The sequence below is a fragment of the Python bivittatus genome, unplaced genomic scaffold, assembly GCF_059951505.1.
Source record: "Python bivittatus isolate LINGU-HERP-01145 unplaced genomic scaffold, Pbiv_v1 ctg000330_np1212, whole genome shotgun sequence".
Classification (NCBI taxonomy): domain Eukaryota; kingdom Metazoa; phylum Chordata; class Lepidosauria; order Squamata; family Pythonidae; genus Python; species Python bivittatus.
This window is the reverse complement of record NW_028277058.1, coordinates 767,124-792,121: the sequence shown is the minus strand read 5'-3', so window position 1 is coordinate 792,121 and position 24,998 is coordinate 767,124. Positions and strand designations below refer to the sequence as shown.

Here is a 24,998-nt window from a genome sequence, read left to right as displayed (position 1 = left end):
ACTTGATTTTTATTGTAAATAAAAATAAATATGAGCATATAAATAACATTTTAATAGTCCCTCATGTGGAAGATAGTTAAAATCTTTCAGAAAGATAAAGGCTTCCCATCTTTTTCTAATAATATATCAGAAAGGAATATGATTGGTCTTAGGCAGTGAATGCTAGATTACTGGAATACTGAACAGCATTTTTCACAGCAAACACAGACAAAGAACTCTCTCTAGAGTGCTTAATAATGCATTCTCAGTTTGAATGTACTGGCTTAGATCCACATTTCTATGGACAGAAATATCTTCAATAAAAAGGACTTTATTTCGTCCCTTCTTGCTTCATCCTTCAGTGCCTCCTGAAGACATGCTTATTAAGACTGAGGAATCCTTAGCATATAGTGGGAATATGTAGAATGAAGCCATTAGCACTTTTCTATTTAGAGAGGGAACTTTTGTTTCCAAACCACTGTAATTTACTTGCATTAAGCTTTTAGAGTATGTTAAGCCAAAATGAAAGTTGTTGTTGTTCAGTCGTTAAGTTGTGTCCGACTCTTCGTGACCCCATGAACCATATTGCGCCAGGCCTTCCTGTCCTTCACTGCCTCCCTGAGTTTGCTCAGTTTCATGCTCATTGCTTCAGTGATGCTATCTAACCATCTCATCCTCTACCGTCCTCTTCTCCTTTTGCCTTCAATCTTTCCCAGCATCAGGGTCTTCTCCAAAGACTCCTCTCTTCGTAAAATGAAAGTATATAATGTCAAAATAATTCCCACAACTGAAATGTTTAGAAAACTATACGGTATGCCCAACTAAAGTTAATAAACTGTACAACTCTTACCATTTGAAGCTGTAAAATCAATAGCCACAGTGAAATTGATTTGAGTCCTATTAAAAAAAAAAGCATAAACAATCCAAATTATTTAAGAGTGAGGTTTACTATGTGAGGAATATATTAAGAAAAAAATCAATAAAATGTCTTCTAGTAAATAATTACAAATGTTCCAATACATAAATTTCAAGCTGCATTCATCAAAAATTTAAGGTTGTACTTAACATGTTATCTTTTAGAAAGCAGATCCAAACATTCATTATGAAACTGGCATTTAAAAGAGTAAGATACTCAAATATTTGGAGTATTGTTTAATTTTAAACATATATAAAAATTTAGGCAGATTATCACAATTAAAAGTATAATCCATTTACAGAGGATTAAACCATATGATGACTTTTTCTTAAGGCATAAATATTGAAACTTTAATACAACCATTAAAAATTAATTTATAAATGAAAAGTACATCCATTTCACTGAAAAAAATGGTCTATTACAGATAAATCCTCAACTGGATAATACATATATTAAGACTAACCATATACTAGATGTTTAATAGCTTTAATTTAAAATGTCAGAAAGCAAAAACTGGCTTCCAGGTTTCAAAAGCCTTGTTTAAGTTGAGTGCTAAACAAATCTAGCAAAAAACAAAACAACTTGGTGTGAAAATCCTAGTAGTCTGCAGTTTCTGAAAAATTTAAGATGGAGTACTGAAAAATTATATATAGGCTATTGCGCTTTGTTAAGTCTTTTCTGAAAATACATTCTATAAAGTACAGGTGTATGGAATTTCTTTGATAATTACACCCAAGAATAAGAGAATCCAAACAAAAGGATATAACAGCACATCCTCAGAATAGTAAGCTATACTTTACTGTTACTTATTATAAGTCAAGTTTGAGACCTTGGCTTTTTAAATTTTTTTGTTACATATTTTTATTTGTTTGGATATTTTAAAATTTATATCTATCAGGTAGTTGATAAATTTAATGATTTAACTGCATTTATAAACCACATTCTCTCACATTAATATAACTTATGGCATTATTCCATCAATTTGGGAAAAATTGAATTAAAAAGCTCTAGAGCAATGCCAAATCCAATCAGGTGCATCAACAATTTTGTGTGTGTGTGTGTGTGTGTGAGAGAGAGAGAGAGAGAGAGAGAGAGAGAGACTGAAAACTCATGATGGGGTCATGACTTCATGATCAAACTCTGTTTTTTTATACAGTATATGTACTGCAAGTATGATCATCTCCCTTTTTCATAATCTCATCTCCAGGACTTCATATACAATTCCACATGCTGCTTACATGTTGAAAACACTGTTTCATAAAGGACTGAAAAGGTAGATAAATTTCACTGCTTATGGCTCAGGTGGTTTGCTTTAACTGGGGTGTCTCCTTAAAAATAGTTGAGTCTCTTAATGCTTACATTTAATACATCTTATCTATTCTATACCCTGCCTTTTATCCAACAAGATACTCAAGACTGCTAAGAGAGAAAAAGTATATATTATTTATTTAGTATTCATAATAACAAAATTATAAAACATTTATAATGAAAATACAAACTCCTAAGTTGTGATACGCTTTTATGCTGTTGTGAAAGTTAGTTCTCACATGATCTGAAGTAAAAACCTAAATCAGGCTGGTACCACAACAAGGAATTGTTTTTAGCTTTTATGTAAAGAGCAGCAGGAGAAAGAGGCACAAGAAATCTGAACACTCATTGTAATATAAATACAGGTTGCATTTGATACAGAAGTCACTGAAATTCTTTATAATGGCTTCATCGTTTTGCTGCAATAAAACTATTGTTTCTGAGTTTTCATGTCCTAGGAAACATATTTTAGCAGTATTTTGCCTTGACAATATCTGACAACTATACCTAAAATAATGTTTTTGCAAAGAACTAGTACAAAGAATAGCTATTTATACTGCTATTGTTATTTCTAATGCAAGTGACAATCAGCAATAGGTATCTATTTAAAATTTTGTTTTTAATCAGCTTTCTGGAGTATTTACTTACCCTCCTTTAATATAGTCGAGAAATGAAACTTCTGTTTCCACTAGGAAGGAAAGTAATGTTACCTGAGAGCAAATGATACATAAGAAGTAATGAACATTAATCTTCAAAACAGCCATATACATAAAGAACATCCATGTGTTAGAATATTGAGACAATATTTAAAATTGGAAAAGTTTATATTTATTTAAAAACCTTTCCAGTATACAGTAGAGAAAAACATTTTGTGTGATCCTGGTATATATCAGTAAGCAACCCTTTTCTCAACTCTACAAAATCCACAACTATTGAGGTGAGTCCTGTCTTTTTCTATTGGCTGTTCTGTTTGGAGGATCCTTCCTACCAGTTCCCAAAATGCAAGCAAATGGGTGCAGACTGTGTGCATGCATTTTTGTTGTACTGCTTGGTCTAGCACTAATGATTGCCAGCTATGTACAGGTAGTCCTCAACTTATGACCACAATTGGGACTGGAACTTCTGTCGCTAAGCTATGTGGTCATTAGGTGAAACATCACATGACCGCACTGCTTAGCGCTGGCAATTCCAGTAGTCTCAGTTGCAGTCGTTAGGCCAGGACAGTGCCATTGTTAGGTGAGTACCTCATGCTTTTCCTGCCCTGCTGCACTCGCCTTCACTTCAACTTCCCCCACCCACCTATCTCCCCCCCATCTCTGCCCTTTTTGCCACCCTATACAGCAGCATTCCTTGGCAGGGGCAGCAGCACTGGGGCTGAATTAGATGCCCAGGGCCTTCAGTAGTCTCAGCCGGTTGCCACAATCCCCAGGCCTCTACTTCAGTCCCAGCACAGCTGACACCATTGCTGAGTGCTGCCTCAAGCCCCACGCCACGGCCAGCCACCCCAGCACCCCAGTGCAAAATCCCAGTCGCCTTGCTGCCCTGAGCTCAGTAGGCCCTGTCACACCCAGCTGCCTTTCACCGTTTTCCTCCAGCTGCTGACGAGGGAAGCCCAACCTGCCTTATGCAAGGCAGCTGCTGGCTGAGCCAGCCCTTCTTCCCAAGGCCACTCGCACCATTCTCCAAATAGCGCGCCCCATTCCCGCACTGCTTCAGAAAGCCTTTGAAAAGATTCTGAGGTCTTCCAAGACATCGCGAGAACAGGGCGGGCTATTTGGAGAACAGTTTCATCAGGCTTTACATTTATCTCAGAGGATTTTAACCAGATTATGTTAGCCCTTAAGTAAAATCCCAAAACTGTATTAGACAATACCTTAAACAAATCTTGCTCAATATTTTTTAATATTTTGGGTAAACCTAAAATGGTATTCAGCTACCATAAATTTTGGAGGCTCTTTATGCAAATTCTTCCAGAATTTAACTTACTTCAAGATACATACAAAGGATGGAAATATATTAATAAAAATCATGCACTTAACTGTTCCTGAATTAACGTATTTTTTCTTTTTTGCTTTTTTCTTTGGATTGATTACCTAGAAAGATAAGTAAATAAAATATGTTCAATATTAATGCAAAAAACCCCAGTTTTTTCCTTAAAATATCTTTTTCATACACCTTTAGAATTCAACTGTACCCCTTTAACATCCAGTTTACACACTTCCCCAAACAACTAACTTTTAAAAAGCAAATATGAATCTTGCAAGGGCCCCTTGGCTGCTGCTAGACACATTCTTTCTTTGGAGTTAATTATAGGAAGGACAGGAAAGTAAGAATTGTAGGTTTCTCTAAGTTTCTAAAGAAGTAAGGAAGAATTCTGTTGTCTGTCAGGGTTGATAGTCAATGAGGCAAAGTAACATGAATGAAGCTTGCAATAAAGTTGGCATTAATGGAGCTAAATTTGGACTCACCCTAGTTGTGGGGGAATGGGAATCAAGTTAATTAAATAGCATTGATGGTATAGAAAAGTGTTAACTCCTGTCATTCATCTGGATGATTTACTGCATAAAAGTTTAGAATGTGAAGAAACAGAGGGGAGAGAGGGGATGAGAAATACAATTAAGTCTGTCCGATTGATCTTAATATTGTTCCAATTATTAAAAGTTGGGTAGAAAGGATTCACATACTCAGGAGACAATGACCCATCTATTCTTATTCTGCCGGCAGCAATAAAATATCTGTTGTTCTGTTCCTAAAAACCTTCTGCTTGAAGATCCCTATGTTAAGTTTGAGGACACATATTTTAAGTTATAAACCTACATACCTTTGAAACTAAGACAACAATTCATATATAATATTAATATTTCACCTGTGTGTTACAATGTAGCTGGGGCAGAAATAATCAAAGAATAAAGGAATTATAAAATATGAGGACCAATGTGTAGCCATAATCCATCTGATGTTTTTTTTTTTTTTTAATCTGCGCTCAGTCGTTACCAACTCTGCAGTGACTGCTTGGACGAGTCCTTTTGCAGTTTTCAAGGCAAGGTGTTTCAGAAGTGGTTTGCCAGAGCCTCCTTCCTAGAGCAGAACCCAGCTGGCGAGCGCAGGAGGCGGGGTTTCCATTGCTTCGCGCCCTTTTCGGGCGCGCGTGGTTTTTCGCGCTTACCGGCAACTGCTCCCGACTCCTTTTTTGCAAGGCGCTGCCAGCATTTTTCCTCCCACCGGAGTGAGAGTCCCCATTTATCTACTCACGTGAGTTTTCGAACTGTTGAGTTTACAGGAACTGGGGAGGAAACAGGAGCTCACCCTGCTAACACGAAGGCTGGACTCGAACCGCTGAAGCGTTGACCATTTCTGGCCGGCAACTTTCAGCGTCATTAAGCCGCTGCGCCACCGCGTCCCCCCATCTGATGTTAGTTACACTTTAGTCCCACTGAACAAAATTAAGCAAGTTAGCTTCAACTGCCTTAATCTATATTAATTCTAATTAAAATGAGGTACTTGTGTTTGTGTACTTGTGTCTGCTTCTTCTTGTGTTTTGATAAGTTTCTATTCATGAGCAAGATTCTCAACAGCATATGATCAGCCACATGCATGTCTGACCCACACAATTTCTGCCTGATTAAGGCAATCAGGGGAACCCTGGTCATGTGGGTACAGGTCATAACAGGCTATTATGAAACTTCAAGTGAAAAAAATCCTGCCTGTATGCTCTTTACTTCTCTCTCTATCCAATGAGACCAATTTCTTATTGGTTCTCAATATGGCATTCCTAGCCAAGTCTCTTAAGCATGTGGTGACATTTTGCTTTTGGGTTCTTAGACCAGAAATATTATCCAACCCCATTTCAACCTGGTTTAGGATTCAGATTGTTTTGGTCATCATAGATTTGGGACTGAGACAATGTTGGCTACCTGGGAACTAGAAAAGAAAAGTATGTCCCTAGGTGTCCTACTGGACCTCTCACGGGCATTTAATACTATTGTCCATGGTGTCCTTCTGGACTTACTGGTAAGAATTGGCTTGGGAGGTACTATTTAATCATTCTTTCAGTCTTTCCTCAGAGTTAGTTTCAGAAGGTAATATTGGAGTACTCATATTCAGTCACATGGACAAAAGCATATGGTGCTTCACTGTGTTATTTAACATTTTGTGTAAAATCCTTTGGAGGGATCATTTGCAATAATTAATGATTACACAATGAAATTAGTTACTCGTACTATGAAAACAAGCAATTGTAGAGAATCTCTTCTGGGTAGAAAGGTGAAATAAAAAGGGTTAATAATATTATTAATAAGAATAATCATATAAAGACATCATTATTCAGCAATTTCTATACTTCAGTTTTGAATCCTCATAACAGAAGTAAAAACAAGAACATCTATTTAGCTAACTGTAAGTATTTCAACAATGTGAGGAAGAGAATCTGACAAAAATTAGCATCAGCAGAGAATTGTGGCTTATAAAGATATCAATCTTAAATCTGTAAATGAAGGAAAACAATATAGAATGTGATAATATGTAATCATGTCTGATTGTTTTAGATATATTTCTTTGGGTGGGGGGAATTCAGTTTTAGGCATAAAATATATTTTCTTGAACAAAATCACCTTTTTTTCCAGTGCAGGAATGGATTATAATTATTGGCCATTTATACCTATAGTCACATATAATACAAAGCCTCAGTCATCTAATAAGAATTAAAAATGATACTGAAAGGTTTCTTCTAACCACAAAGAAAACTATACAGTGATTAAACATGGTTCATATGGAGTTTTGTAACTACATAATGGATCTACATAATTTCTGGGGGTTAATGTAATGTAAAGGTAAGTAACTTAAATAACAAAGGAAAGCTAGATTACATTTTTCCAGTCTTCAGGACCCAGTGCAGTAATTATATCAATTCAACATGCATCTCTAGAACACTTTTTAAACCAAATGAAAACAATTACTTTAACATGTAAAGGAAATGTTCATCAAGCCTGAACAATATTTTTAAGGCACACTATTAGGATACGATATTGATAGCTTTTCAGTTAATAAGAAAAAAAAATAAAACTATATAAAATTAAAATACATACTTCCATAGCTCTTTATATTGTGTCTTTTTTTGCTGCAGCATCTTTCTGACCTATAGGTCACTGAAACATTCAAAACATGTTCATTCAAAACCTTCGTTCATTCTTTTATCCAGGTGTGATAGCTCCTGTTCATCTTCTTTTATCCATTTAAGATTTCTAGTATCTCATTTTCACTATTTTATTATTTTTACCTATAAATATGGCCATGTTTCTTTTCTCTTTCCATTAACTTCTTTTTGACTGTAATATTAAAATTACATTTTTGTATTACTCCTAATTTTTTCTTTATACCCTTGCAAAGAACAGTGTTGCCTTGATATTAGTTTTTCATTAGAGAAGTGTGTTTTTATTCATAGGCTATGTTACTGAAGCAAAGATATTGTTGTTGTTTCTTTGCTGGGCTCAGTTTATTGCTATTTATATAGGCAAGCCACCTGCAAAAAGCAGTTTAGTGTTCCCTCCATTTTTTATTACAAGAATCTTCTTGTTGTACCACTATGAATACCACTACTATTCAACCTACTTTTATAGCTCTAGGATTAAAAAAAGGAGGTAGCACAGACTTATTTAGAGATCCATTATTCCTTATAGCAGGCAGGATTTCCTATGATTTTTTTTTCAATAGGACACAACCCACAACTTGAAACATTACAAGCAGGACTGTTTTGTTTCAGTGTTGAACAAGAGTTGTTTTTGCCCTTTTGTACACAATTATATATTTGGGATTTGATTTAATGAACATTATTCTGTTAAAAGTGAGCAAAGACTGAATGAAAAATATGTTCACTGTTCATTAAACTAAGATTGTACTGTAATATAATTTTAGAGGAGTGCCACCTGTGGATTTTCTCCATGGTCAGTTCTTGATTATTATTGAGACAGATGTAAGAGCAATTCCAAGGCACAAAGGGGTTCATTATTAACATCCCAAATATTTATTTCAAATGTTTAGAACAGGGGTCCCCAAATTCTTCAGCTCACTGACCCTTTCATGAAGTTTCAGATTGTTCATTGACCCCCAAACATTTATTATATGAAAATAATTTAATAAACACTATTTTAACTAATAGTACTACGAATATCAATAATAATAACAACAAAAATAATGGATAGTTCCATTGATCCTTGGGGACTGATATTGACCACTTTGGTCAATATCAATCCCCAATTGATATTGATCACTTCATACTTTAAATATTATAGAATATTTTTAATTCTATAAAATCCTGATCCTTGTATTGAACACATTTATCCTTGTACTTAAATGAATACGCTTGATTAATGGGAGAAGAGGAGAGTGGTGAGGTTCTGAAGACTGTTTTTACTTTTTCCCAATTTCTAAAATGAACTTTAAGTATGGATTTGAGATAATAAATATTAATGTCTTAATGTAAGGGAAGATGGTATCACCTAACAGATAAGAAATCCAATGCTAACTCAATTTTAGGTTCAATCTGGATTCTCTTCTTCCAATAACTAGAATAGAAATAATTTAAAGTTATAGTACTGATTGCTGGAACTCATTAGAAAGGACACTTACAGTATTTTTCCGACTATAAGACGATACTTTTTCTAAAATCCTTACCCTAAAAACTGAAGGGCGTCTTATTCAAGGAAGTCAGCCGAGAATCGTGGTTGCAAAACTGCCAAACTTTGTTTCTGCAGAGAGGCTTCTTCCTATTGCTAGCCTCCAATCACGAGTGAAATAGCTTGTCTCCCAAACAGACTTCCTCCAATCATGAGCCTGATGTAACTGATGTCAGCTGATGCTGAACAAACCAATTAGAGGAAGGCTGTTTGCAGAGACAAGTTATCGGCAGTTTCACTCGTGCTTGAATGTAATCAGTTATGCAAAAGAGCCTGGAAATAGAGCTGCAGAGAGACGGTTTGGACCTCCTCCCACCGAGTGTATCAGGTAAATGTTAACTAATTACTGAATAAAAATGTGTTCTGCACTATCTTTAAAATACTGGTTTTTAAATTTTGGGCTAGAAAAGTGGGGGGGGTCTTGTACATGGGGGCGTCTTATTGTCGGAAAAATACGGTATATGCTCTAAGAGAGAGATACATATATAAAGAAACAATTTAACTCTTTACCTCATATACATTAAACTGTGACTGTCCTCTGGACAATTCCCTATAGCTGGTTGTGAATTCTCCAATAAAATCATGACTAGAGACACAAACAAATATTCACATTAGTAGAATCAAGCATTACAATGGCATATGTTAATATGTTTGCCTAGGCTTTTTTTTTTTTTTTAAAAATTGTACACAATTAATTTTGGAGAGTTATAGATTTCAGCATTTCAAATCTCTATAAAATAAGTAATAAAAGCACAGCTCTGTGCCATGTTCCTCAATGGTTTGCACTTGGCCACTAGCTGACCTTCTGTAATATCATGCTGTTATCACCAGAAATTAAAGTTTCTGTTCAGAAGTGCAGTGCTAATGTCTTCAGTAGCAAATTTTAGGGGCCTGGTGGCAAAGAGACAATTAAGGCAGGCATCATAAAATGCAGTTTCTTAGCTTGTGGGATAGCCAACTAATTGGATAGGGAAGCACATGAATGAATGAATGAATGAATGAATGAATGAATGAATGAATGAATGATCCAAACGTTTAGGTTTAAGTCACTATTTCATCTTTAAAGAAGTGTCAAATGCAACAAAGAAATGCAAGTTTGATGATAAAAATATCATCACTCCAAGCATATTTTCAAAAATTAACTTTTCTTTGTTTGCTAAAGGAAACAAAAATCCAAAGCACATTTCTCAAAAGTGAAGGGGCAAATGAACTGGTAAAATTAAACTGTTGAATGCTGAGTTCTCAGTGTTCTAACAAGATGCCCAGTTTCTTTTGAGTGCTACATATTTTATATGAAAATGCAATTTATTAGAATTATATTTACACATACCAGCATACCCATTGTAGACATGATCTCTATCTATCTATCTATCTATCTATCTATCTATCTATCTATCTATCTATCTATCTATCTACGCATATATATATGAATGATAGCAAAAGTAAGGAAATGTGCAAGCAGTAAGAGTTGCTAAGAAGATCCATGTCTTTCCTATTAATACACATATTTCCATCTTAAAGATTTCAGTCAAATTAATTAGTAAAAATACCTTCATAATACCCCAAACATAGCCAGTATTAAAAATAAGTAATGTTATGCCTTCTGTACATTTAGTGAAGTGTATATAATAATTACCTTCCATCTCTATCCCAGTCATACACTTCTACCTTAATTGTTCTGTAAAGAAACAAAGAAAATATTCTAGACTAAAAAATACATTATTTGAATTGCCCTATCACTGCCAATCACTTTGCTCATAAGGACAATATAATTCATTTATAAAATTCTCAAAATGCCTTTTCAAGAGGCAAGTGTTAAGAGGATGTATAATTGAATCTAAAATCATTATAAAAATCCATTAAAGACAAATCAGTATACTCAAAGGTCTAGCCAATTTTTTTTTATTTGAGAAAAGTATATGTCTTATCTAACCTATCTGATATTCCAGAAGTGGGTATTCAAACATAAAGTGCCACAGGAGAAATGACTCTACCCACCCATAGATACAGTAAAACCTCAGTTTTACAGACCCCTCTTCAGTAGACTTTGGAAACAACAGGCAGATGTAGCAAATCTCAGATGAGATTTAATTTCCAAATAATAATATCCATTGTTTTCAAAGCAGCCCAGGCAACTGCTATAATTTATGTCATTTGATCTATTTATATCATTTATGTAATTACGTAGTTCACACAATTTATATCATTTACATAAAATTATGTACATTATACAAATGTCAAAAAATGAATGATGTAAGCTGATGCAAATGACAAAAATTACATCAGCTGTCTGGACTGATATAAATACAACTTGAACAGACATTTGGCTTTGACAGAACCCTTTTCCCCAAACTGGTCTATATAACTTAGATTTTATTGCAATGAAAGAATGAGGAACAAATATTTCATCTTTTTTTTTAGAAAACTGAAATAATAAACATTCTTTTAAACAAAAAAATTAATATATGGATAAGAAACAACCAAATCTTTGGGCATTAGCACAAAGTTTTCAATATCTGTTCTTATTTATTTGGGAATTTTTAGCAGTCATTCTAAGTTTTTTATGGTTTAGGAAGAAATAAGCATGGGTAGAATGTAGAAGGATCTACAGGTATATGTGATAATTTCCAGTTGTAAAGAAATGGTAGACGAACAAAACTACACTCTATAACATAAAAGTAATGAAATAAAATACTTTTAATCAAATTGTGTAAGTGAAAAAATACTTAAGATTTTTCCCTACCTGAAAAACACATTTCTGTGAGGGTAGGTCCAGTTATCCAAACTTACTTCTCATTCCATAGATGACTGACAGGCAGATGTAGCAATGAGACACAAGTACTGCTGCTAGAGTACATAAAATTATCCATATGATATTTTAGAATATACTAAAAGAACACTGAATAGGAAATATGTGGACTGTTGGATCTACTCTCAGAGAAATACTTTGCAGGAGGAGCAAATTCTTCATGATAGCTATCATTCACTAGAATATTATACAACATTAACCATCTTGCTTAATGTGAATCAACAATTAAAAAATTACATTCATCTTGTAATACTAATAAAGAACTCAGTCTCAGCTTTGCAGATCTCTTCAGAAGAGGCCACAGCCTATACTATTCCTTTGATGAGATGAAGGAATGTTTCTCTGAGGGAATATTTCATTGAATTTCCTGTCATCAACATGGACTTCAGTGTTTCTGAAAACTGCTTTCACCTCTTCCTCATTTCCAAGTCAGATGAAGACTATCATCTTGTCCAGATAGATTTCTTAATGGATCATTGGATCATTTGGAGTAACAATCGCTGTTTTCCTCAGAATTTACTGAGGAAGGCAACTCAGGTATACAATGAAGCTGCTTCTGAGGAATTATGTCTAGCTATTTTAATTGCTAATATTAGATGTTGTCTATATATGGTCAACCATATTGGATCATAAAAAGTTTAAGGAAACAAAGAATTGAAGGTGCAGAAAACTATGTATTTCAAACCACATAGCGTATTAGCATTGTGGATAAGAATAATCTTTCTGGTCCATGTCAATTCCAATCATAGTTTTCATTTAATTGCTTGCTTTCAAAATGAACTATTTTTATTGCTTATTTCATGGCAAATTAAATTATATTTCTCAATTTTCTTCAAGATATTTTTAAAAATAGAATAAGTCTATTCAATATTAAGAATTATGTCTATCGGTTCTCCAAGATCAAAGGTTTTATACTATAGACATGCCCATAATGTATCCCCCCCCCCTTTTTTAAAGTATTTTTCAAGTCAGTCTCAGCTGAGAACTGGTTGGGGTCAACAACTAATTTCCATTTAAAAACAGAACTATTTAAATAATCATGATCTATAATTACAAACATTTGTACTTGTCTAGATAAACATAAATATAGATATAAGTATTACCTCATAAACTGCACACAAATAACTCATAGGATACTTTTGAATTAGTGATTATTTATGTCCTAGATTAATACTTTGCATTTCCATCAATGGATGGCACTCAATTCTCAGGAGAAACATAAAAAGCAAAGAAAACTAGCTAAACTGAAAATGCCCAATTGTGTCTTTTGAGGAAGCAGAGCTCTGGGATATTAAGTGAAAATGCCAAGTGTCATACCCCAACAATTTCCAGAGACGTGTACTTTAAGCAAAATATATGAGTCTGAACAAGTCTCCTAAATATTTGTTTTTTAAAAAATATTAAGGTTACTCTATATAATTCAGCATTTCTACATTGAAAATACATTATTATAATTAATTTATCTCTCTGATTTGGAAAAAAATCTTTGTTCTGACAATGAAATGAAGAAAAGGAAAGCCATTAGATTTTCTACCATGCAAGCACGTAACTCATTTTGTCAAGTGCAAATACTACTTTTTCTTCACTTTGTTTAATTTAGAATACCTTGACAGACTGCTCTGAAACTTTTCTCCTCCATTCTGTTGCTTATAATGTAGCCTGAAGTTTCACACTGAGGTGGCAAAGGGGGAAGAGAAGATAGATCAGTTGAAGTAGCTACTGTATCAATAATGTCGGCAATCACCTAAATCGATTTACTTTACTTATCAGGAGCACTGAACGTAGTACCCAAGATTCATATCTCTTTCACTAGATGTTCATGTGATAGATATTATGAAATGGATGAAAGTACCATATATTCTGTTGATGCTTCTTAGTCTTATTTTTATCCAATCAATTTTAAGCAAGAGGACATTTCCACAAAACTTTAATAAAAAGAGACTTGCTTGAGGAAAGCATCATCATCAATGTTTGCTTTTCAATAACACAGAGCAGTAACTAATTTCTTAGTGCACTAGCAGCAGCGACTTCTTGTTTCCTGAGATTTTGCTTTTTATCTGCTTGTCAATCATCTGTGGAAAGAGCGGCACCTATTATTACACTGAAAATGTTCTCTATTTCCTGTATCTCTTAGGCTGCAGTCCTATGAACACTTACTTAAGAACATTATTTGGAACTATTGGGTTTTCCATCTAAGTAAACATATATTTCAGACTGTGTTGTCAGGTATTCACATTTAATTTAACAAGTAATTTAACAAGTAATATTTATTATGAATTCCAAATTTATATTATGGCTTCTAAAAGGATTCAACTAAAATGAAGGATCTTATAAACATTTTGCCACAGTTAAATAAAAATATTGGCTTACCTGTCATAATCTCCATTACAAAGTGCTCTGATCGATATCTTGAATGCCTGCCATACTGGATTTAATGTGTTCTTTATAACTTCTGTCTTGTGGCAGATTGTGAAACTAAAACACAAAGCCTATTTTTTTAATTTATCTGCCATCTGAGAACAAACTCTGAAAGATGTGATGTGTCATAGTTTAAATGAACATTTCTATTTTTAATCCTGAGAAACCCTCATCTGCACAGTCTTAAAAAACCATGATCAGTGGTAGTAACTAATAGAAAAGATAAATATAACAGAAGTCAAAGCAAGCAAAGCAAGCAAAGCAGTGGACTGTGGTAGCTTTTGAAATGTTTATAGCTTTGGAGGTGATATCTAGTAACAACTGTTCCCTCTACTTAGCATCCCAACCTATCACTGGGGAAATACATATTCTTTCATAATCATAATTATTGGTTCATAATTGAGAACCAATGAGAAATTCATAACAGTGACGTACATTTTTAAATTACAGGGATACTGGTCCATAAAGAAAAGCTGATAACACTATGAAGGTAAAGAGAAACTTTTCACAGACTACAGAGAGAATCCAGTAATCACTGTCAAGTCTCTAAAACTTCACTGAATACTTAGCAGAACAAATGAGACCATTTACCTGCCATCTTCATTGCTACGAAAAAATACCAAGAAGGGATCCGATTTCCCAAAGAAATCTTTCTTGTCTAATTTGTTTGCACAAAATTGCATCAGAATGGCTTCCTAAAAAAATAAAAGGATAATAGAAAGATTAATTCAAAAATAATATGGAGGATTCCATTTATGTAAATAATAATATGCATGATACTAGGCATTTTAATTTTTAATATTCTAATAACTTTAAGGGAAAAATGCCCGTTAAAACATTTATTAGTTTCCTTCTTTTTTATTACTAAGCTGGAACACTATCATAAATTTTAAGCCCAGTCTCACTATTTTCACTACCAAACTGAGAAATAGGAGAAAGGATTTCTTTCCCTCCTGCTTCAGTTACATATATACAATATATAATATTGTATTTTATAATACCAGAGAGCATCATTTTATTTTTTTATTTTTTTACTTTGCTCTCCTGTGGTATCATCTAAGAGTAGAAATAGGTTTTAAGTGCATATACTAATTAAAATAAAAATGGTACCAGAAAAATCACAAAAAGGTAGCAGCAAGGAGAAAAAGTTATAAGTCTATAAAATTCAGCATCTAGATAATTCAGACAAAGAGGGTCTTAAACGGATACTGAAAAATACCAGACTTAGAACTAGACATATGAGATAAAGTGCTTTGGGCTACTCCAACTGAGAAGATACTAACTTGAGTGCCCAAAAACAAAAAACAAAGACCCACAAAAAAACAGATTTATGAGATGGAAAGATAAAGACATATATCAGAATCAGTTGTTACTCCAGGAGCTATGGCAGCTCAGGGGGAAAAACATTAAGTGCATTTCTGAACTCTACTTTTGATTAGCTGGGCAGATAACAAACTGAATCATGATATTCCCTGCTCATTCTCAGTGTTTTGAATTTGGCAGAAATAAAGATTGTTGAAGGAAAACTTCAAAGTGGTTTGGTACTGGAAATGGAGTAAAAATATTGCTATGTGCCCTAAGAAAATTCCAAATTGAGAAAAGCATTCTGTAATCCAGAGGTTGGCTACCTTCTTCACTGTAGAGGCCAGGGGCCATGCCGCCACCACTGCCGCCATTGTTAGGGGATCTGTTGCTCCACCCACACTGAGGCATCTGGAGAAACCATCGCCAAAATGGCCACCCAAAGAGGTAGTGAGTACTCTCTCCCTCTCTCGTGTGAGCTGGGTAAATACAGTATATTTCTTTTTGGAACCACTGGCTGGATAATTTCAGGTGGTAACAGGTTGCTGACCTCTGCGTTTTGAATCATCATGCCTTCTACTAGCAATATTGTAGCTTTGAAGTAGCTCATATTGCAATGAAATAGGACTGTAATTCAGTGGTCATCTAGAAAATAATCCTGATATTCAGAAAAAACATCTTTTGGTTTGTGGATACTTTCAATGTAAAGATTAAGAGTGAAAAATGCTACACAGTATCCCTAGGCTTCTATGGAATCCTAGCAAGATGAGGCCAAGGATCTGTATCTGACCTCTTTTATTTTCTGATGCCAGTGATCATCCTCTCTAGAATCTTTTCAACTTTAGGGAGCCAACATCTTTTCAAGATATTGGTTGCTAGTGAATATAATCTAAGGGGAAAATGCTTGTTCTGACTCCAGTTAACTATTAGAGAACACCCCCCCTTCTTCCTTCCCACTGATCCATTAGTTCAAGGCACTGTACACTGCTCTCCTTCCTTCCATTTTTCCCCACAACAATCCTATGATATAAGATTGGGCTGAAAGAGAATGACTGATGAAGCCACCTAGTGAACTGAAATTTTTAATTTACCCGGCAACAGTTGAGTTCCTCTGCTGTCAGTATTATTGTGCCACATTTCTTCCCAGGAATTCCTCTGTAAAAAAAGAGTATTGAGAGAGAATCATATAGGTAACTGAAACATAAACGAAAATAAGTTTCCAAACAAATAGAACATCCAGGTGATTTTTATCAAACTTGTTTGCTCCTTCATATATAGCTCACCAGTACTAACATATGCTAACATATGTTAAAATGAAAGCATACAGAAGAAACAGAGGGACAATGTACCAGTGACCTGCAGTTCCTTAAATTTTAATTTTTTCCAGCCTTCAAAAAGTGATTATTTTTTCCCAGCCTTCAACAAGTGATGATTGGAGCTAATTGACCAAGATAGGCTCACAGAGAAACTGAAAGCAAATGTAATAGAATAGGTCCTCTCCCTATTTGGTACAGAAGTTAAAGTGGATGTTAATTAACCATTTTTCTGTTTTCTGGGGCACAAAGTGCCTTTTTTCTCAAAATGAAGGGGTATTTTTTAATTTCTTTTTTTAAAAAACAAAACACAATGAATTAAAAGATGGTAGGTTGAATACTGTTCACAATTCCCAGCATTCTGCTTAATGTACCAGAAGTGCTTTGTTTACTTATTACATTTGGAAACATACTCTGCCTACCAATACAAAAAAATATATTAAAATTACTATTGAAAGGAAATTTTAAAATTGTGAAGTTAAAAAAAACCTATAGCAAGATTACACAGAAGAGTTTTTCCTGCTCACACAAAGCAGAGTAAGGGAGAATGTTCTTCAGTTAGGGAAGACTGTGAATATATATATATTTAAATCAGAGTAGATTTGAGAACCATAACTACAACAAGGTATCCTTGCTGTAGAGCAGATTCACAACACATCTTTAATACAATAGCTACTTGGAACACTTCTGTGCAGAGTGACAGAAAAATCATATTCAGAATCCATGACTGAAGTACTAATGTTACTAACTTAGCATTCAACAAAACAACCTACAACAATGCAGGGAAATCTATTAGACCTTAGAACTACAGGGAAGGAAGAACAGTATCTATCAACATCTGTTACTTTCCAAATAAATCCTATTGCCTAATATTTCTCTTCTATATTACCCAACTTCTTAGTAGTGTAAGTTTTTTTTAAATCTTTGACTATTTATATTTGTATTATATCCATAATTTGTCCAATAGCAAATTATGCAAGACCTCTTTTTTGTTTGTTTCAATGAGGAGAAGCTGAGGCTGAGAAGAGATTTTTAATAACTCTGCCATGTAATCTATTATTATAAAGGCTATAAGTCAACTGAATGTAGCAGAGATCTCAGAAGAGATGTAAGCAGCACAAAGCGGGCCAAGCCAAAAACTGAAAATTACACAAAGTCAGACTGCTCAGTCCAACCACTCTCTCAGACACACCCAAAAGCATGCAACAAGCAAATGTATTCAACAGCTTGTCATATGTTCAGGAGCATACAGCAAGCAAGCATGAACAACAATAATAAAACAGAGAAGTGTATCCTATGAAAATATACAAAGCAACACTTAGGAGCATGCCCCAGTCAATTAAGGACCAGAATATGAAGCAGTAGTAAGCAAGGGGAAATGGCATGGAGACATGCATTATTACATATACTGTATATAAATTGTATATACAAATATTGCAACATATGAGAACATACTACATAAAAACAGAACTATAGCGTAGTAGATGTAAATGTGCAAGAATGCAGCAAATGTAAATACAGATAACCAGCAAAGACTTGCCACATGTTGACAACATGCAAGAGCCCAGCACATATAAGCATTAAGCTTAGCATAACAGTACAGGTAGTCCTCGTTTATCAACCACAATTGGGACCTGCAACTTGGTCTTTAAGGGAAGCGATTGCTAAGTGACTGTGTTTATGATCTTACTTCAGCTTTCCTTCGCTTTACAGACCTGCAAAGGTCATAAATGCAAGAACAGTTGCAAAGTTACTTTTTCATCACCTTGTAATGGTCACTAAATGAGTCAGTCACCAAACAAGGATTACCTGTACAGCACTTAGAAAGATATCCAGCCACAATAAAAGAAATACACCATAAGCAGCAATATGTACCCTACATACTCCCACAGCAACATATATCACACCAAAGGATATGCATGCAGCAATACATAGTCACACCAAATGAAGGCAGCAGCTACTCTCCCTCCATCAACAAATACACACTTCTGCAGCCTACTCGTGTTGGCCATTTTTGCTTTGGCAACCAGGTTCCACCAAGGAAGTTTCAATCTGCTGAACAGATATGTTACATTTATAATTCATGGACTTATTTAAAACAAAGTCTTCTTCATAGCAATAGGCACGTATTTTTATCTAGGGAGATATACTCTTGTAGTTTTTGATTTTTTGACATTATATACATTTATATAATATTATATGACAAAAAGAAAATATTTTGAAGTGTTTAATTTTATTAAATATATTTATATTCAACCCTTCATATAAGTCTATTTCAGGCAGCTCTAATTTACAATAAATACAATTTTAAAAATCAATACAAAGGTATCATACATTCAAAATCAATTCAACAATTACATTTAATTGGACAGGGATCAATATATGTGCTGGAAGGAAATTTCACAGCTACAGGGTCACAGATGAAAAAGCCCCTTCTCTTTTGGGTGGGAAAACAACTATATCAAACAATGACCTTGCTGGGGTATAATAATTATCTGTAGTTTCAGATAAACATTATGAGAACCAATAAGCATTATGAAAATATTATGAGAACAAAATTGGGCTTACATATTCTTCCTTCTCTTAGCCTTGTGTCTGAATGTACACAAAGTGAAGTGAAAGTGAAAAACTTCGATAATCTGTACTGCTGATATTTTAATATACAGTCTCTCTCAAAAACATCTACTGTCTCACATGTATATGGATATAGTGGTGATCTTTACATTATTAGGATGCTGAAAAACCTATTCACTTTAGATTGCTCTATATACACTACTCTAATACAGAATAAGCATAAATTAATAGAATAATGTTACCTCTTCTGATTCTTTTTCTACAATTCCTATTTGTCAAACACTAGAGATCATCTGCCTGACCCAAACAATATTAACCATTATTAGGAAGCTCTTCAAAAACAAAGAACATTTAGCATCAATCATACACACTATAATGAAGTATGTTTTTCCTTTATGAGTTTGCTGGCAGATATTAACTTTTAATATTATTACAAATCTTACAAACATTTAGGCACTTTTTGTATGCTAAAATAAATATAACAATAGTGCTACTAAATTTATATCTTTAAAATTGTGCTTACATAACTGGTTTTTCTAATCTGCTTCCTTGTGACCCAACGATCTCTCCTAATGTACAGAACACTTGTCCCAAGAAATCCTAAAAATCAAACAAGGTTATGGAGCTTAGACATTGTTCCATCTTCACTAGTCCATCCATATTCAGTTTAATTAAGTTTATGAGCACAAGAAATGCAATGCTTATGAACAATTAAGTTATACAAATTATGTCTGGATACAATAATAACTATGGTTTATGAGTACAGAATGAGCATAAGCAACTCAAGGGCTCAATGCACATACTCACTGCTCTCAATCATTTCCAAATATTTATATGAAATTTGCTACAGATATTCCTCATTTGCACTGAATGTATTACCACATTTTATCTCAAAACAAAAAAGCTGCAGGTACTTTTTAAAAAGACATTTTTTTAAAAAATCATGTTTTAAATGGCAAGCTTAAAAACACTGTTCCAATATCTCACATTTGGCAAACTTCACCCCCAGATCATGATCTTTCTTGTTAATTTCATCCCATTTTGATAGACAATAAAAACATTTTGTTTCCCAAGTGGATCTTAATTTTACTTAGTTATTTCCAGAGCCCCAGATCCAGCCCTTGAAGCAGATTTAGAAATACAAAACCCTAAATTTATGTAAATCAATAAAATAATCCCATGTGATGACCAGATTTCCCCACCCCATCCCCCTTTGTGTTTTGTTTTGTTGTGTCCCTTTGAGTCAGTGTTGACTCCTGGAGACTGCCTGGACAAGTCCATACAGTTTTCTTGGCAACATTCTTGGAAGTAGTTTGCCATTGCCGTCTTCCTACAGCTAAGAAAGCATGACTGGCCCAAAATCACCCAGCTGGCTTTGTGCCCAAGATGGTACTAGAACTCATAGTCTCCCAGTTTCTAGTCTGGTCCCTTAATCACTACACCAAACTGGCTCTCAGATTCCCAATTAAAAGAAAAATATTATATGGATAAATTTATAAATATAAATTTATAAATATAAATTTATAAAGCACTTACATGCTTTGAAAGGTTTGGACTCTTGGAATCAACATCATACCTATAAAGAAAAAATAGATTTATTTGCTCCAATATTTTCATGCAAAAATATTCAAGAACATATTGGGGTTTTGGAGTTCTTGCTTTATAAAGCTAGTATAGTAAGAGAAACAATAAACAAGATAACTTTCTGTGCAAGAAACGTATTTCCAGTTTTAACTTAACCTTGCAATCAAGTGCAAAATCAATTACATATCTCCAAAATGGAAAACCAGCCAACAAACAAAAAAATGGTAAACAACATGCATAGCACAAATAAGAAGTAATTGGAAATCTCTGATTCTAACTAGCATTCCAGCGCATTTGATAGAACATACATGGTATCACTGCTACAAAATTGTGTTTGTTTTCTGACTGTACACTGTTATAATACCTATTTAAGCACTGCTGCACAACTTTAGTACAAGGCCCACATTGGAAGCACATTAAAAAATTGGGTGGGGTTAGGGCCTCAAGTTTTGAGATGTTTTAGCATTTATAAGGGATAAAATGTTGCCTTATAAATTTGTCTCTGCAAATTGTATGCCACCCATTTTGCTCCACCTCCCCGAAAAATGTCAAAACACAACAATAAAAACTCTACTGAGTTGGGAGAAATGGCTGTGATGCCCATGTGCAAGAGCTTCACTGGCCATATGGAGCCCATGGGTGGTGTTTATTGCACCTCTATATTGAAGAATCCTTATATACATTTACAACAAAAATGCGTATCTCTTTGAAGGGTTTACTGCATATGTCCATTGCACACATTGTTTATTTATAAATCACATTTACAAGCCACCCATCTCTTTGTGACTCTAGACAGTGTACAAGTTAAAAACTGCACTCAGTACAGTAAAAACCAAAAGACAATAAAAACCCAGGGACTAAAACACTAATGCACAGATAAAATTCTGACCCTTTTTCCCTCCCTGGGCATATACCACAGGAAACAGTCAGGTTTTCAAAGCTTGTTTAAAGGACAGGATGCTTGGAGCAACTTGAAACTCTGGGGGAATGCTGTTCCAGAGGGAAAGCACCATTAAAAAGACAGCAACTATACGAGTCCCCTCAAATAATACTTTTTAAAGTTGGTAAACAGTACAGCTGCTCACTCATTTCTGTTTGCTTTTTTCCAAGCAATCAAGCAAGACAAATGATAAATTATTGTCAGGTGACATCAAACTTATATTCCTGGCTTCCCAAATAAACCAAGATACATGTCAGCAAAACCTAGTTTATGCCCCCATATTCAAACTTACTGCTAGTTATACTTACTCAAATGAAGTAAAAATGAACATGCTGTAGGCAGCATGAACTAGTAGAAAACCACAGAAAATCATAATAAATCAGGAACTGTGACAGATCTTTATATGAGAATGCAGACATTGAGAGAAGTCGCTGCTATAAGTCACATAGTAGCTTGAATTACCAATATGAACTATTGTTGTTATTATTATTCACTTTGGAAGATTTGTGATTGAGAATGTCTCATTGACAACAACTAATTCATGTTTTGTTCATTATTTTAGGTTAGAGGCAGAGCTGAAACTACTTTGGATGCCAACAAAAAACTGCTGGGATGAAAAGAGCTTTCAGGTCCGAGCAAAAATCAATATGTTTAAACTGCCTTCTTAAGTTAAAGTAAAAATCCAGTAAATTGTCTGCAGGCAGAATGTGCTTTTGAACATTTAAAACTGAGCTTCTCATACAAAATTAGAGTTAGAAATTCCAAGTCTTATTTATAACTTATTTAGCAAGAAAATATATTTAAAAGTTTTCTATTTTTCAATTTGAGACATTTACTCTTCCAAAAATTGGCCTAATAAAAAAAGATATTGGCAATGTTTCTGTGTTTAATTCTGCAAAGCTATGCAAACATTGGCCAATAAGAAGATCATAGAGTTCATTTCTGACTCTCGCCACTTAAATTATATGTCTGCGCTTTATCTTCTGGCAGGAGAAACAACAGATTGCGGTAATATTTACTGTTTCCTCTCCCTCAACTATCTGGTTTCTAAAAAAGTAATTCATTTTATTGGAAATTTGTTTATTATTTCATTTATTTAAAATATTTCTTGGCTATATGGAAGAACCAAAGCCCCTTTCCTGATGTCTTATGGAATATAATTATGTACAACAGCAAAACAGAAGTTAATGCAAGCAACAAGTTAATGCAAGAAGTGAATGCAAGTAACAAACTTCCAGCCCAATGAGTTTTAAAATGTAGCATATAATAAAACAAAATCAAGAAAAAGTGAAAAAGGGCAGATGGCTCTTGAACTTTCCTAAAACCTTATTATTGTATCTGACAGACATCAGGCCCTCTTGTGAATTTCCAAGTTAGTTCACTCTACCAGCAGCAACCTGAGCTTCTTTGGTTATAAAAGCAGCAGTAGCAGAATACAATGAATATGAAAACATAAACAGGTAGTCCTCATTTAGCAACTGCCTTGTTTAGCAACCATTCACAGTTTCAATGGCGCTGAAAAAGTTACTTTACCACCAAACCTTGCATTTATGACCTTTGCAGGTCTGTAAAGCAAAAGAAAGCTGAAGTAAGATCATAAGCAAGTCGTGGTTTCACTTAGCAACCGCTTCACTTAACAACTGAGTTGCCAGTCCCAATTGTGATCGCTAAATGAGGACTATCTGTATTTACAACTTATTATAAGAAACCCATTTACAAATTGCTGATTTTGCACAGCTACCTTTGATTATACTAAGCTTTCTCCAGAATATTAGATTGTTCTTTACAAGTTTAAACAAAGTGATAAAAGATATCCATAAACCATAAATGTCTTACTGGAAAAATATAGATATTATGTATTTAGAAAAATATAAGTACAATACACTGGATATAGTCAACATTAGATAACCCATGGTGAGTACTTTAGGCATCTTTATGGAGAGCATATGATTTCATTAAGTGTGTATTTTATCTGCTACATTTTTATGAGATACATGAGAACTAACTTCTGCTGTGGTTTAAGTTAATTTCTGATAAATTGATACATCCTGCCCTGCCTGTGGCACAGAACAGTTTTTACACTTATATTAACCTGGAAGTATACAATAAAATAGTGATAACTGGGATTTTAGAACACAATTTTTCACATAAGATTTCTACTGCAGTCTAAATTTTTAAAAAATGAATTCAGAACTTCATTACAGTTTAAACTGCTATAATAAAATATGACTTCTCTAATAGTTACCTGAAAAACTCTGTACTATAGTTATTTGTACTATTCTGATAAATCAATACACTATTATATTATCAAAATCCAAGTGTGTAAGTAAACTCACAAGTCAAATCGCAGGTTCTGTCTTTCCTCAAAAAAGTAATCCATTATAAATTTTCTTACAAAATCTGGGTTCAAAGTATTATCAATTACTTCCGTTCTTCCAAACTATAAAAGAATAATATTTTAAAGTAAGTGCATCAGTATATAAATATCTTTCTGTACATGTACAGCTCACACACAAACGCAGAATCAGCAACAGATATGAACATATGTGAACAAATTAGGGGCAGGTGGAGAAGAGACCAAAGAGGAAATTAGAGACTTTAATTAAAATCAGCTACTGGTACAGAAACATTCAGTCCTTACTGAAATAAATCTTCATCAGAACCTATTCCCAAATATTTATTTCATCTATGTAAATTGATGACAAAGGGGTCTAATAATAAAAAGTTGTGGCCCAATATGCTTCAAATTATTATGTCTTTGTTAAATCCTCAGATTTCATTAAGAAGTCATTTATTCTAATCTGTCACCTTTTTATTATATAAGCCATGGGTATGTAAGCTCTGCAGTCACATCAGATGTTTGGATGGAACAAGTATACAAACAAAATCACTTCCTACACTCTTATGGATAACAACACTTCCATAAAAATCCTGCCCTTCTGCTGGGAGAGGAAAAATTCCTCTTTCAGTGTCAGCAAAAATGGAAATTCAGCCCATTTCCAGCCCAGTTTGTTAGAATAAAACAGGAAAGCAAAAGGCTTCCTTCTTTTTCTCCCAGTGAAGTAGGTGAAAATCAGTGCATTTCTATTGCTAATGGCAACAGAAGCACCAATTTCCAGCCCTTCTACTTCCCATTTCTTTCCAGTGAAAAAAACAGTTCCTCTTGGCCTGCTCACCTGACTGA

The 24,998-nt window shown here is 34.2% G+C and overlaps 1 protein-coding gene across 4 annotated transcripts in view; it reads right to left on the bottom strand.

Annotated features, from left to right (window-relative positions):
* Positions 1-24,998, bottom strand: part of CPNE8 (copine 8) — a 75,048-nt gene that overhangs the window by 25,930 nt on the left and 24,120 nt on the right. The window contains exons 4-15 of one of the 4 annotated variants that reach the window (XM_088141627.1): positions 24,151-24,254; positions 20,827-20,866; positions 19,814-19,890; positions 18,703-18,771; positions 16,495-16,558; positions 14,693-14,796; positions 14,054-14,158; positions 10,511-10,552; positions 9,385-9,460; positions 4,243-4,296; positions 2,852-2,913; positions 830-876 (exon numbers count right to left, since the gene is read on the bottom strand). In XM_088141627.1, coding sequence (XP_087997753.1) covers positions 830-876; positions 2,852-2,913; positions 4,243-4,296; positions 9,385-9,460; positions 10,511-10,552; positions 14,054-14,158; positions 14,693-14,796; positions 16,495-16,558; positions 18,703-18,771; positions 19,814-19,890; positions 20,827-20,866; positions 24,151-24,254 — 844 coding nt within the window. Of the gene's footprint in view, positions 1-829; positions 877-2,851; positions 2,914-4,242; positions 4,297-9,384; positions 9,461-10,510; positions 10,553-13,288; positions 13,336-14,053; positions 14,159-14,692; positions 14,797-16,494; positions 16,559-18,702; positions 18,772-19,813; positions 19,891-20,826; positions 20,867-24,150; positions 24,255-24,998 lie in introns of those variants that run through there. The other 3 variants (XM_088141628.1, XM_088141629.1, XM_088141630.1) reach the window with 3 other exon arrangements.